Raw genomic sequence first — 12931 nt, 5'->3', positions numbered from 1 at the left:
GAATTGCATTGAATGTGAATTGAATGGGGCTATGGGGTGTTATGCTAGTTCGCTTATTTCCATCGAAAGAAGTAGTAAAGTGTGCCGCTTTGGATATTATTTACATTATGAAGAGAGGATATATACAAAGAAATTATAATTTTGAGCGATGGAAATAAGCGAATTAGCACAACACCCCATAGCCCCATTCAATTCCCATTCAATTCAATGCAATTCATTTAGGGCTTATGGTAGGGGAAATAGGCAATAAGGAGCTTTTGCACAAAATAACACCTGGACCTCTTTGGTGGGGGCGTAACAACTACAAAGAAAGGTAAGAAAGCCTTTTAGTATGGAATTCTCCTTTAAACAGATCATTGGGGACAGAAGGGAACAGATCCTTAGGGGACACCATTCTGCAGACTTTCTGACACTGCTGTGCTGGCCTGTTGACTATCATACCATGTTCGCTGTGTTCATTATTTATATCATGTAACCAAATAATCATAATTAAGGCAATAAAAGCAAAGCACCATATCAATACCGTTGTGTGTATATATTTAAAAATATATATTATTAACCCCATTGCTCATAATAAAATAAAATAAAATGCTTTTTCATGGACAATGACACTGTATTAAATGAGCATCAGTACGGGTTCAGGGCTAACCGATCCACCTCAATGGCAATAACGGAGCTAGTTGAAAACATCTCAGAAGCAACAGACAGCAAGAAATACACGGTGGGTGTCTTCATAGACCTACAGAAAGCCTTTGATACAATCAACCATGAGATACTGCTTAAAGGCGCAGTGAAATGAAAAAGACGTTTTTCACACTTTTAGACCATATCCGTGGTCATCATATGGGCATACCTAACAATGGATGCCAAAAAAAATGTGAAAATTCTCATTTCTGTGTGTTTTTATATCAAAGGTCCATAAAAACGATTGTATTATTTATTTATTAAAACGAAAACGTGCTGCGTGATGACGTGTAGAGATACACATCGATAAAAGCCAATAAAAATGAAGCTCACCCGTTTAATTCCCCATATCTGCGCCTCCGTCCATCACAGCTGCTACTGATTGCAGAAATCCTCCGTTTTTATTCCCATTCAAAATAACATCCAGACAGTGTATTACTCGGTTTCAACTTAATCATCACGCTAAAATATGTATCCGAAAACATTATAGGGTAGAAATAAGCCACATAACAGTAAACTGGATTAGCTGGCCGACAATCTCATTTGTAAACAAACATACACCATGCGTGTTGCGTATAGCATAGCTACCGTCCCTAGCTACCGTCCCATCGCCTGAAGGGATGCGACGCTCTGATTGGTTCAGAAACTTCAGACCGGTATTTCATGTGGAAACACCATTTTCATGTTGTTCACCATTTCCGTTTCACTGCACCTTTAAAAAATTATATAGATATGGAATCAGAGGAATCGCCCTAACCTGGCTCCAAAGCTACCTTGTGGGAAGAAAGCAATTTGTAAATTTAAATGGAGTATAGACTCTAACACCCTCCCAGTAACCTTTGGAGTTCCCCAAGGCTCCGTCCTTGGCCCAAAGCTATTCATCCTATACATAAATGACATTTGTGAGGCCCTGCAGGACCTTCACTGTGTACTTTCTGCTGATGACACCAGTCTGTATTGCAAAAATTGTAAAAATCCTAAAAATATGGTTTGACATCAATAAATTGTCCCTAAACATCAGCAAAACAAAATCCATTGTCTTTGGCAATAAACAAATACATACACCAGTCAAATTAACTATAAACAACAAGGAAATTGAACAAGCAACCCACATAAAATTTCTAGGAATTATTATTGACAACAAACTCACTTGGAAATACCATATAGACAACTTAAAAACCAAAATATCAAAAACCATTGCAATTCTGTATGAAATGAATGCATTATTAATAAAAATAATCACTCCAGACACTTTATAACTCCTTAATACCTTATTTAACCTACTGTGCTGAAATCTGGGGAAACACATACTGTACAAAACAATAATATATCCCATTTTTCTCCTACAAAAGAAAGCAATAAGAATAATTAATCTGGCTGAATATTGTGCACCAACAAATACACTATTTATAAATAACAACAAACTGAAACTTGAAGACCTAGTCAACCTCAACACAGCTACAATAATGTATAAGATCTACAATAAGCTACTTCCAACCTGCATGCAGGATCTGTTCAAACCCAGGGAGAGTAGATACCAACTCAGAGGAACTGGAATATTCAGGATCTGTTCAAACCAGGGGGGCAGTCAGCCAGATATTTCGTGAAGCCTCATTTGAAATCGGTAGTTCATATAATGGCCTGTTGTGGCGCTGGACTGGACCCAAAAAGCCCCATAGCTCCATAGAGGCCCATGTATTTTGGCCCAACTTCACCTAGACTGTATTACCTTAATAAACATGGTCATGAATACTTTCTGCTTCCAGTCACTAGTTTAAAGTCTCATTTCTAATGTCATAATATTCTTTTTTGGAAAATTATGGTCCCATTAATTAAAAAAATGACCATAAAGTCGCGTATGTTCTGAGGGGCGTGGCTACCGTTACAGTCTATGATCGGGATTCCCCTCCCACTCGAGTCAAAATAAAAACCAACGGAGAAGAAGGGGGGAAGTCCCGCCTCGTTGTCTGGGCAGCCAATGACCAGCTGGTACAAAACGGAGCCAGCCAAACATTTAAAAAATCATATAAAGCTATGATAATTGACAAATATATAAAATCACTTTAATATATACAATATGCATAGGCAGTAGATATTACAAAATTATATATATAAAAATATATATATAATATATATATATATATAAATAAAATAAATTATTTGAAGTAACCACTTCAAACATAAATATACAAACACATATGCAGTAAAAGTAAACGAGAATAAAAATATATACACTATATTTGAAACAACCACTTCAAATATAAAAGTACGCTCTAAAAAAGCTAAATCTATGTGGGCGTAACGTAACTAGTATAAGGCATTTAATCCATTCTGACCTGAGATCAGATTCATACGAGGTTTCCGCCGGGGACACACTGGTCTGATGAACCCATTCTGACCTGAGATCAGATTCTAAAAAATGTCAGTCGTTCTTCAATTTTTCAAAAAATAGCAGACCTACAAGCTCGTAGCGCGCCACTCGGTGGCGCGATATGAGCTTGTAGATCTGCTATTTTTAAATAGCTAAAGCATAACATGATGCTGACACCAAAATGGCTAAATATGAATTGTCTGTTCATCATTGGTATACAAGAAGCACATCACTACAGATAATTAGTTTTTCTCACTGCTATTGTTCCTGTTTTTGTTTTCTTTTTGCTGTTCCATTATTTGAATCATTAATAAGGTGGGCATAATAAGCTTCGTCTTCAGCCCAAACCTTTTCAGTCAAACTGTAATTCTGAAACCCCCATTCTGAAATGTGCTGTACTGTAAATGACAGATAAATAAACTATAACTAACTAGAACTGCACTCTGTCGAGTGCATACTTGCTTGTTGCACACTAGTAGGCCATAAATGGCCAACTAGTGCGCAAGCAGAGCGTGCAAGTAATGTTTTCGCCCGCTGTAAACTGTCAAATCTCAGTATCTCTGTGAAGGAACGTTTGAAATGATTAATGTTTAGATGTAACTATTTGCTACCTACTTTATACATATAAACATCTAGTATTATTAAGTATGATTCAAGTTTCTATCTATATAAGAAATACTGTTTTATCGTTGGGGCAAATGACCACAAATGACCATATTTCTTACGTCATCATTAAGAGCTAGTCATACACATACACACCACGTACTCTGGTCCCAGCAGATCAGGCACAATTTGCTATTTTATTTTTACTGATTATGTATATATTATACGATGACGTAAGAAATATATATAGTAGGGGGCACGGTGGCACAGTTGGTAGTGCTGTCGCCTCACAGCTAGAAGGTCCTGGGTTCGATTCCCGCTCGGGGCGCTGTGGGTGCTGGCGGCGTGTTTCCTCCTCCGCGTCATCAGTGCCCATACCCGAAGGCGGGGTTGGCGAAAGGGCCTTTCTGTGTGGAGTTTGCATGTTCTTCCCGTGTCCCCTAGGGTAGATACCCTCACATGTTCTCCCCGTGTCCCCTAGGGTAGGTACCCTCACATGTTCTCCCCGTGTCCCCTAGGGTAGATACCCTCACATGTTCTCCCCGTGTCCCCTAGGGTAGATACCCTCACATGTTCTCCCCGTGTCCCCTAGGGTAGATACCCTCACATGTTCTCCCCGTGTCCCCTAGGGTAGATACCCTCACAAAAACATGCAGTAATCCTGGTCTCTAAACTGCCTCCCCCTGGCCAGCCGGGGCGCCTGATGGAGGGGAAAGGAACTGGTTGGAATAACGTGTTCCTTCCACGCGCTACGTCCAACCAGGGAAACTCCCCCCTGTCAGATGTAAAGGAGCAACTTGGACACTGAAGCATGAAGGAAGCATGAGTTCAAGTCCGTTGCTCTCCCCAGGTTGGCGGAGGGTGTGTAGAGCCCAGGATCACATTATATGATTGACACAGGGGTGAAAAATGGGTTACAAAATCGTGGGATAAAATATATATTAAAAAATAAAAAATATAAATATATATAGTATATATATAGTATATAGGCATATACTATATACGTATACATATATACTCTATACTCTATACTGTATAAAGTGTGTAGTTGTAAGTTGATTAGCGGTATACTGTGGTTACTTTGCGCCAAAAACCGTGACAGCTGTTCCGCCATTTGATGTTTATGCAGAAAAACATCAAATCTGTGCCTGTTTTGCTGGACCAAATGACCACCAAATTACCAAATCTCTTACGTCATCATTTAGAGCTAATCATACGTATAGTATATACATAATCAGTAAAACATAAAATAGCAAATTGTGCCTGATCTGCTGGGACCAGAGTACGTGGTGTGTATGTGTATGACTAGCTCTTAATGATGACGTAAGAAATTTGGTCATTTGGTGGTCATTTGGTCCAGCAAAACAGGCACAGATTTGATGTTTTTCTGCATAAACATCGAATGGCGGGACAGCTGTCACGACGAAAGTGACCAGGCGAAAACATTACTTGCGTGCTCTGCTTGCGCAAATAACTAAATGCGCAGCACGATTCGTTTTTAGCGCAGCAAAGCTGGTATGAATGTCACCTATATGTCATCACATGGTGGTCCGTGGCTCAAAGGGGTCTGAGAGGCTAAATGTCATCAAATGGTGGTTCCGTGGCTCAAAGGGGTCTGAGAGGCTAAATGTCATCAAATGGTGGTTCCGTGGCTCAGATGGGCCTCGATATGAAAAATGTTGAAAACCACTGATCTAGACTATAAAATATGTCAATCAATCAAACAATGAGTCTAATCTAGAGTGCTTATTTCATCACGGCTCACACAGCAGGTCATGAGACAGTGTGTGTGTGTGGTGTCACCTGCACCTTTGACCCCGTCCTTGTGCTGGGGGGGATATATATCCTTGTGGTAGACTGGACTGGACTCCTAATGCAGTTAGTCTCTCTCTCTCTGCTCTCCCAGGTTGACGTGCGGACAGGCTGATTGACAGGCTGATTGACAGGCTGTTTGACAGGCTGATTGACAGGCTGTGCAGAGATGCGTGTGTTAACAGCGTTGGCTCTTCTCTTCACATCATGGCTGCTCTCTCTGAACTCACTGAAGGCTGAAGGTAAGGAAAGAACTACTCACATGTTTCATGACGTTCATTTTCATTTATTTGTATTTTTATTTGAGGTTTCATGACCTCAATGACACCTCCAAAAAAACCCTGAACTTTGAACATTCAGTGGATTTTCTGTGGCCAAGGAGTTCTTTCTGTGTCTGTGAAGCCTCTTGAGCTGCAATGAAAAGAGGTGAAAAGAAGATGGTGTTAGCATTATGTTATGCTTTAGCTGTTTAAAAATAGCAGACCTACAAGCTCGTAGCGCGCCACCGAGTATGTAGTATGTAGTGCAGTATAAAAGTACAATATTTAGATCTGAGATGCAGTGGAGTAGAAGTAAAAGTATTAATATTAATATTAACATGTAGAGCTGAGATGCAGTGGAGTAGAAGTAAAAGTATTGGAAATTGAAAATGCTCAAGTAAACTACAAACACCTTAAAATTGTATGTTATACTTTAGCTATTGAAAAAATAGCAGATCTACAAGCTCATAGCACGGCACTCGAGCTTGTAGGTCTGCCATTTTTGCCATTTGTGTGTGTGTGTGTGTGTGTGTGTGTGTGTGTGTGTGTGTGTGTGTGTGTGTGTGTGTGTGTGTGTGTGTGTGTGTGTGTGTGTGTGTGTGTGTGTGTGTGTGTGTGTGTGTGTGTGTGTGTTCTCGCAAGAGGGAGGGGGGGAGCAGTTCAAAAGATTATCTTTTGGGCCAGTATTGATTATGTTTGTGTGTTTTGTCTTCATGCTGTACCTTGACTGGTACAGACAGGCAGGCAGACAGGCAGGCAGGCAGGCAGGCAGGCAGGCAGGCAGGCAGGCAGACAGGCAGGCAGGCAGACAGGCAGGCAGACAGGCAGGCAGGCAGGCAGGCAGGCAGGCAGACAGGCAGGCAGGCAGGCAGGCAGGCAGACAGGCAGAGGGCAGGCAGGCAGGCAGGCAGGCAGGCAGACAGGCAGAGGGCAGGCAGGCAGGCAGGCAGGCAGGCAGGCAGGCAGGCAGGCAGACAGGCAGGCAGGCAGACAGGCAGGCAGACAGACAGACAGACAGACAGACAGACAGACAGGCAGGCAGGCAGGCAGGCAGGCAGGCAGACAGACACGGCAGGCAGACACGGCAGGCAGAGGGCAGGCAGGCAGGCAGGCAGGCAGGCAGGCAGGCAGACAGACAGACAGACAGACAGACAGGCAGGCAGACAGACAGACAGGCAGGCAGACAGGCAGGCAGGCAGGCAGGCAGGCAGGCAGGCAGGCAGACAGGCAGGCAGGCAGGCAGTAAAGAAATAATAACTGTCAAGAAAGAAGTAATTTTTACTATTTCATTTGAGTTTTTTCGCTGTTTGTTCTGAAACGCCAGTGTCCTGTTTTATATAATGATGTCATGCCATGTTACTCACATGTTTTATAATGACGTCATGCCATGTTATTAACATGTTTTATAATGATGTCATGCCATGTTACTCACATGTTTTATAATGACGTCATGCCATGTTACTCACATGTTTTATAATGACGTCATGCCATGTTATTAACATGTTTTATAAGGACGTCATGCCATGTTATTAACATGTTTTATAATGACGTCATAATGATGTCATTAACATGTTTTATGATGATGTCATGCCATTTCATTAACAGTGGTGTAGAGTAACTGAGTACATTTACGTTAAGGGTAGACCTATTTGAAAACAGCAGATCTACACGCTCACAATGTGGCACAATGTGAGGCCTTGTGAGCATTGTAGATCGGCTTTTTTCAAAAGATTGCATTTTGAAAACTTGAAACGGGACATTTCTGCACTTTTACTCTTGGTTCTTTAAAGTGTTAGATCAGATGTGTGGACTAGATTAATAGACTACTTTATTAATCTATATCATTAATCTAGTGGTTGTAAAGGTATTCATTGATTGGTTGAGTGAGTCCCGTGGTGAGAGTTCTGATTGGTTGAGTCCCGTGGTTTTGGTGAATATTAAGTAGTTCTGGTCATTTGGTGGTGGTGGGGGTTTGGGGTTCACTCATTGAAAAAAGATCACACCTGTGTGAAGTGAGTGGTGCAACTCCGTGTGGGGGCCCCCCGGAAGTTCCAGACCCACAGGACCAAGGCCCGGTTCCGGCGAGCCGCCCCACGTCCGAAACGCTAGATAAATGACAGAGTTACCGTGTGGGGGTCCCTCTACTGTACTGTACTGTCACTGTACTGTACTGGCACACCCAAAATCACCATATATACAGTTAATATGTGCATGTGTGTTTGTGTGTGTGTTAGGTTGCACACAGGTGGTGAAAAACAACCCTGCTATTTCACAACGTTGGTTCAACTTTGACCTCTCTGTCACATGATGGAACTATTTGTTTGTGCTGCTTCTGGTGTACTGATACTGTCTGTCTGTCTGTCTGTCTGTCTGTCTGTCTGTCTGTCTGTCTGTCTGTCTGTCTGTCTGTCTGTCTGTCTGTCTGTCTGTCTGTCTGTCTGTCTGTCTGTCTGTCTGCCTGTCGTGTGGACTGTATGGATTGGATAGATGATCAGATGATAATATATAATCTTTATTCCTTGGGTAAATCCCTGTCCTGACTTCTGTTTGATTGATTGATTGAGATATTTATTAACAGTTTGCAGAATTACAGTAGGCTACATTTCAAGCAAAAACTCAATACAAAGAATGTTAACTGTGAGTGGACGACCCAATTAAGCATTACACTTGTTTACAACAGGGTTCAGAAAAGAAAAGAAACATATACAGTGAGGGGAAAAAGGGGGAGGGGGGGGGGGGATTCAGATTTTACGGGGGCCAGTTTCGAATTGCAGCCTGTGTCATGGTAGCTATATTAGCCCAATGTGTGTGCGTGTGCATGCGTGTGCGAGCGGAGAGAGACGCAGAGAGAGACTACAGGCCAGTGGTCCCCAAACCTTTCCATGTCAAGGACCCCCAAATTGACACTAATTAGCCCACAGACCCCCATTTGAAGAGATATGCCAGGGACCCCATAGATTTGAAGAATCTAGCAGTGTCACAGACAGCCAGTGTGACATGCATTAGTCCATGGACCCCCATTTGATGGCATTTATGTCTCTGGGACCCCCCATTTATATTGTAAAATCAATGTTAATTAACTCTGAGAGTGTACAAACTATCATTTAGCTGGGGACCCCCTGGAACTCTCTCAAGGACCCCTGGGGGTCCCCATAACCCACTTTGGAAACCACTTTCCATAAGCTGTAGATCGGCTATTTTGGGAGAAGAGATGGAACGTAAATATAACATTGCTGTGGTTATGATGAAATAAATATAATTTTGTCTCATCTTGGTAGCCCACCAGAATGCAATTCAGCTAGATATAGCTGATTCTGACACCTGATTCTTTTGCGCCTCCCAGTGGCACAACCATAACATTGCACATCATATAGAACAGTGCAGTATTACATACAAGTGAGGACATCAAATCTCAACAATATTAGCCCAATGTTGCTGTTAGTCTATAAAACCAACTCATTTCACTTGAATAGTGAAATAATAGAAACTTTTGGACCTTGTGCGCTCTGTGTGTGTGTGTGTGTGTGTGTGTGTGTGTGTGTGTGTGTGTGTGTGTGCGTGTGTGTGCGTGTGCATGCGTGTGCGCGTGCGCGCGTGCGTGCATGCACGGAGAGTGACGGAGAGTTCATTATTTCATGAAAATCAAGATTTAATGTCCAATCTCGCTGCAGCCCACGTAGGGTGGGCTACATGGGTATCAGTCTAAAATACGTCTATTAGACATATTTTAGACTGATAGCCGACTAGGCTAATATCGGTATGTCACTGGGCTAAAAGTGTACGTTTTTTAGAGGTCTAAGCTTAGACTCTATAGCCGTCTGATAGACGTCTAATAGACGTTGACTGCTAGACTTCCCATCTAATCTTAGCCCCTTAAATAACCACTATTAGTTCGTTTAAAACTAGTCTATATTTTAGACGTCAGAGTCTAGACGTTGTTTTAGACATATAGTAAACGTCTAGATATTAAAGGCTACTCATACTAAATAGACTTTTAAACAATATCTACTCAATATATACACTATGCATTTAAAAAAATCTAATTATTCACAAGAAATCAGTATTGCTCCACATATTGTTGACCCAACTTACCTTGATGCAATCCCAGGATGTTCGGACAATTTGGTTAGTTTGGCTTCAGTTTAACACTCATGTCATGTTTATTTTAACACTGGATATAATTAAAATATGTATACACTGTTCCACATTAAAACAAATCAAACTTCAAATATAAAAAACAAGTTACTGCAATGTCAACTGCAAAACATTTGGTTTGGATTTAAAACAACAGACACGTGTGATTTTTTTTTTATGTTATACTTTAGCTATTGAAAAATAGCAGATCTACAAGCTCATAGCGCGGCACGAGCTTGTAGGTCTGCTATTTTTGAAAAATCGTGAAAATGCAGCACAAATCTTTGAATATATGTTCTTTCAGAATGAACATTTTTAACTCAAATCTTTGCTTCTGAGGGGTTCCTGGAATAACATATTTTCAGATGAGGGTTGGCAGCCAATTACATATCATTTTTGGGGTCCTTGACATGAAATATGGAGCACCAATGATACAGAAACATGAGGTATGGAATATGAATTTAGAAGACGTTTAAATAAATTTCGACGTCAGGCCTAAACTTTATCCATGGAAAACAGCATATATACAAGCTCACCGATCGAGTGCCACGCTACGAGCTTGGAGATCTGCTAGTTGTGTGTGCATCACAGCAAACGTTTTTAACTCTTATCTTTGACCCAGAAGAAAAATTAAGATTCCTGGAACAACATTTTCAATGGCCAAATATAGTGGCAATATATATATATATATATATTAGTGGCCAAATATATATATTTATGGGGTCTTTGACATTAAATAGACAAAAACTAAAGAAGGGAAAGGACTTGAAATGAGACCTTAACCAATTTGTCTTTTTCTGTCTAGGAAACTTCAAGGACCCCCATAATTATATATATTTGGCCACTGACCCCCATCTGAAAATGTTGTTCCTGGGACCTAGAATCTGGAGAATATGTGACATTTTTCTGTCTGGATCGATGTTTTCTTTAGAAATAAGGCCTTAAAACTCATTAAGCTCTGAGTTTTACAAAGAAAACATAGAACAAGTGCATTGAGACTGAGGCAGGTAATATCACAGTCCATGGAAGGAAAGAAACATGCACAGTTGAGACCAGGAAGTTGTACATGCACAAATGTGCACAAAACTGTGCATGTTCCTTTCCTTCCATGAAGCAACATGGTGTCGCCCGTACGGTCTTTGCTTCTCCGGCCTCTGTTGCACCTGGGGCCTGTTTCATGAAGCTTGGATTAACTAATCCAGGATTTAGGCTTTTTAAATCCTGGTCTTTACAGCCTGGTTTATTCCGTTCCACTAAAGCCAAGCGAGGCTCAGAATTGGCGGATTTGGCGAGCCGGGATCAGCAAGCCTGGCTGAATAGACAGCCTGGCTTTTTGTCTCTAGGTATTATGGCAGTTTGCATCCTTAATAGTTGCATTACTGCCCCCTTCTGTATATCTCTGTATCTTTACTAATCTATTCAAGATGTACTGATACAAGGACTTAAGCTTCTAAAATAAATACTGCTGCTGTAATTAAAGAGAGAACAAGAACATGCATACTCTCAATAGTGGATAGACTGAATGATTAACTACCCCAAAAATATAGTTTACATTTTACCACTACTATTAACTTAAAACAGAGTTCTTGATATTGTGGCATTGTGATATTTGGCCATAACTCCCTCCTCTGAGGGAGCTACCTTTGGGGAAGGGGGTTGTTGTCCAGACAGGGGCCAGACTGGTGAGCCGATAGACAATTCCTTTGCACCCAAAATATGGGTGTGACCAGCTTAGTGAATTGGGCCCAATGCCTTAAAGTATTCAGTAAATAAATAAAGAATTGAGATTTTTTAAGTTACTTTCATTTTTTATGTAGCCAAATTCAAATTTCTTCCCAAAGAATATTAACTTTAAGCATTATAATCATGCTTGTTTATAATATGTACAACATTTTCCAATAAATTAATAGCAGCTAAGATAGCTGATCTAGAAGCCATAATGTGTCACAATTGTAACTGCATTATGCCCTAATCCACAATACTCATTCTCCATGCAACACAAAACTCCTTGCAACCATTAACCCCAATAGCAGTTTCAGTGGAGTAGTGGTAAAAGTATTTAGTAAGTATTTAGATCTGAGATGCAGTGGAGTAGAAGTAAAAGTATTTAGTAAGTATTTAGATCTGAGATGCAGTGGAGTAGAAGTAAAAGTATTTAGTAAGTATTTAGATCTGAGATGCAGTGGAGTAGAAGTAAAAGTATTGGAAATTGAAAATGCTCAAGTAAACTACAAACACCTTAAAATTGTACTTAAGCACTGTATTTAAGTAAATGTACTTTACACCACTGTGAAGAAATCATTATTTTTTTACTATTTAATTTGAGTTTGTTCTGAAACACAGTGTCCTGTTTTAGAATGATGTCATGATGTGTTAAGGGTAGGCCTATTTGAAAATAGCAGATCTACAAGCTCACAATGTGTCACAATGAGGCCTTGTGAGCATTGTAGATCAGCTTTTTCAAAAGATTGCATTTTGAAACTTGAGATAGAGAGAGAGAGAGAGAGAGAGAGAGAGAGAGAGGAGAGAGAGAGAGAGAGAGACACCTGTGTATGGCATGCAGAGAGAGAGAGAGAGAGAGACCTGCTGTGTGGCATGCAGAGAGAGAGAGAGAGAGACAGAGAGAGAGAGAGAGAGAGAGAGAGAGAGAGAGAGAGAGAGAGAGAGAGAGAGAGAGAGAGAGAGAGAGAGAGAGAGACCTGCTGTTGTGGCATGCAGAGAGAGAGAGAGAGAGAGAGATGAGAGAGAGAGAGAGAGAGAGAGAGAGAGAGAGACAGAGAGAGAGAGAGAGAGACCTGCTGTGTGGCATGCAGAGAGAGAGAGAGAGAGAGAGAGAGAGAGAGAGAGACCTGCTGTGTGGCATGCAGAGAGAGAGAGAGAGAGAGAGAGAGAGAGAGAGAGAGAGAGAGAGAGAGAGACCTGCTGTGTGGCATGCAGAGAGAGAGAGAGAGAGAGAGAGAGAGAGAGAGAGAGAGAGAGAGAGAGAGAGAGAGACCTGCTGTGTGGCATGCAGAGAGAGAGAGAGAGAGAGAGAGAGAGAGAGAGAGAGAGAGAGAGAGAGAGAGAG

At 41.2% G+C, this 12931-nt stretch overlaps 1 protein-coding gene across 1 annotated transcript in view; it reads left to right on the top strand.

The window, feature by feature from the left end:
- Positions 1–12931, top strand: part of LOC310862519 (plasminogen-like) — a 95776-nt gene that overhangs the window by 3282 nt on the left and 79563 nt on the right. Inside the window, exon 2 of the mRNA XM_083770456.1 lies at positions 5565–5712. Coding sequence (XP_083626582.1) covers positions 5640–5712 — 73 coding nt within the window. The 5' untranslated portion in view covers positions 5565–5639. The remainder of the gene's footprint in view (positions 1–5564; positions 5713–12931) is intronic.

This window comes from Protomyctophum parallelum, assembly GCF_964188405.1.
Source record: "Protomyctophum parallelum genome assembly, chromosome: 8".
Lineage (NCBI taxonomy): Eukaryota > Metazoa > Chordata > Actinopteri > Myctophiformes > Myctophidae > Protomyctophum > Protomyctophum parallelum.
The sequence above is the reverse complement of the archived record's forward strand: the minus strand, read 5'-3'. Positions and strand labels throughout refer to the sequence as shown.